The 1,491-nt window shown below is 39.0% G+C and overlaps 1 protein-coding gene across 1 annotated transcript in view; it reads right to left on the bottom strand.

The window, feature by feature from the left end:
• LOC118412945 (oxysterol-binding protein-related protein 8-like) overlaps positions 1-1,491 on the bottom strand; it is a 59,010-nt gene that overhangs the window by 44,751 nt on the left and 12,768 nt on the right. The window contains exon 2 of the mRNA XM_035816014.1: positions 1,085-1,158. Coding sequence (XP_035671907.1) covers positions 1,085-1,158 — 74 coding nt within the window. The remainder of the gene's footprint in view (positions 1-1,084; positions 1,159-1,491) is intronic.

Here is a 1,491-nt window from a genome sequence, read left to right on the forward strand (position 1 = left end):
TCAGATGAGTGACAATAGATGATAGTTTAACTCATAACCTCTCAGTCCTGAGAAAGGATTTACCACTGGCATGCCTATGTGAAAATTCAAGCGTCCGAAATTGCCCGGAAGGTGTCTACAACCGTTGTAGAGCGTCTGAGCGCGTTTCAACCATCTGGACGTATCAATTGCCATCAGAAACAGCCGCGGACACATCATGAGCGTCCGGCCTGTCTATCAGTTTTTATGGTGAACATCCGGATGGCTGAAAGACCTTCCATTGCTGTCGTTGAACGATCCGGCGGTTGCAGGACGTGTTCGGAAGGTGACTATTTCTGTGGATTTTATGTCCGTTTGTTAAATTTTGCTTACTTTTGGACCAAGGACTTATAATAATTAACGTCTAGAAGTAGCCGCTGATGTTTATATGATATTGTGCTCAGGTTGTGACACTTACTATGAAGATGGCAAGGGTCCTTCCCGATGTAAGTGGATCAAATCTTACAGTCCGGTCTCACACCATTTGTGTACACAATTACATGTTGTAGTGTGTTACGTCTTAAAGGCAGTTTACCCGTTATGCTGACAAAAGACCCCACTGCTTTATAACAAAAGACCCCACTGATATTATAACAAAAGACCCCACTGATATTATAACAAAGGACCCCACTGATATTATAACAAAAGACCCCACTGATATTATAACAAAGGACCCCACTGATATTATAACAAAAGACCCCACTGATATTATAACAAAAGACCCCACTGATATTATAACAAAAGACCCCACTGATATTATAACAAAAGACCCCACTGATATTATAACAAAAGACCCCACTGATATTATAACAAAAGACCCCACTGATATTATAACAAAAGACCCCACTGATATTACAACAAAAGACCCCACTGATATTATAACAAAGGACCCCACTGATATTAAAGAGTATCCATCCTGATGTCAGTGGACCGAACTTTAGAGTCCAGTCTTACATGGTTAATCCTACTGTACAGGTGTGTTATGCCTAAAGGTAATTGACGATTATTCAGAGCAAACTAACGAACAAACAAACAAACAAGCAAACAAACAAGCAAACAAACGTACCTTGCTCCTGTGGCTCAGCTTGGGCGAACCTTTCGAGTCGTACTTGTTTAGGAAATTCTCCTCCCCTCCTGAACCTGCAACAAATCAATAAAACCAATAAACAAATAAATAAACAAATAAATAAGATAAGCAAAAAAGCACAGATGCAAACAATAACTGTGAACTTTTTAACAAATTTACTCGTGGCTATGTATGCCCTTATTTGCAATATGCAAAGGGAACAATAGTTCTAAAATATCTGGAAAGTGGAAACTAAAAAGATGGTTGTGCATACCTGTATGTCAATGACAATGCATCATTCTTCAAAATGCATTCATGTTGCTCTCACAAAATCTACTATAATTACACACTTAACATACACGTCACATACAGTTATGCACACATTGACACAAACACACACACACACA

The sequence above is a fragment of the Branchiostoma floridae genome, chromosome 4, assembly GCF_000003815.2.
Source record: "Branchiostoma floridae strain S238N-H82 chromosome 4, Bfl_VNyyK, whole genome shotgun sequence".
Taxonomy (NCBI): Eukaryota; Metazoa; Chordata; class Leptocardii; order Amphioxiformes; family Branchiostomatidae; genus Branchiostoma; species Branchiostoma floridae.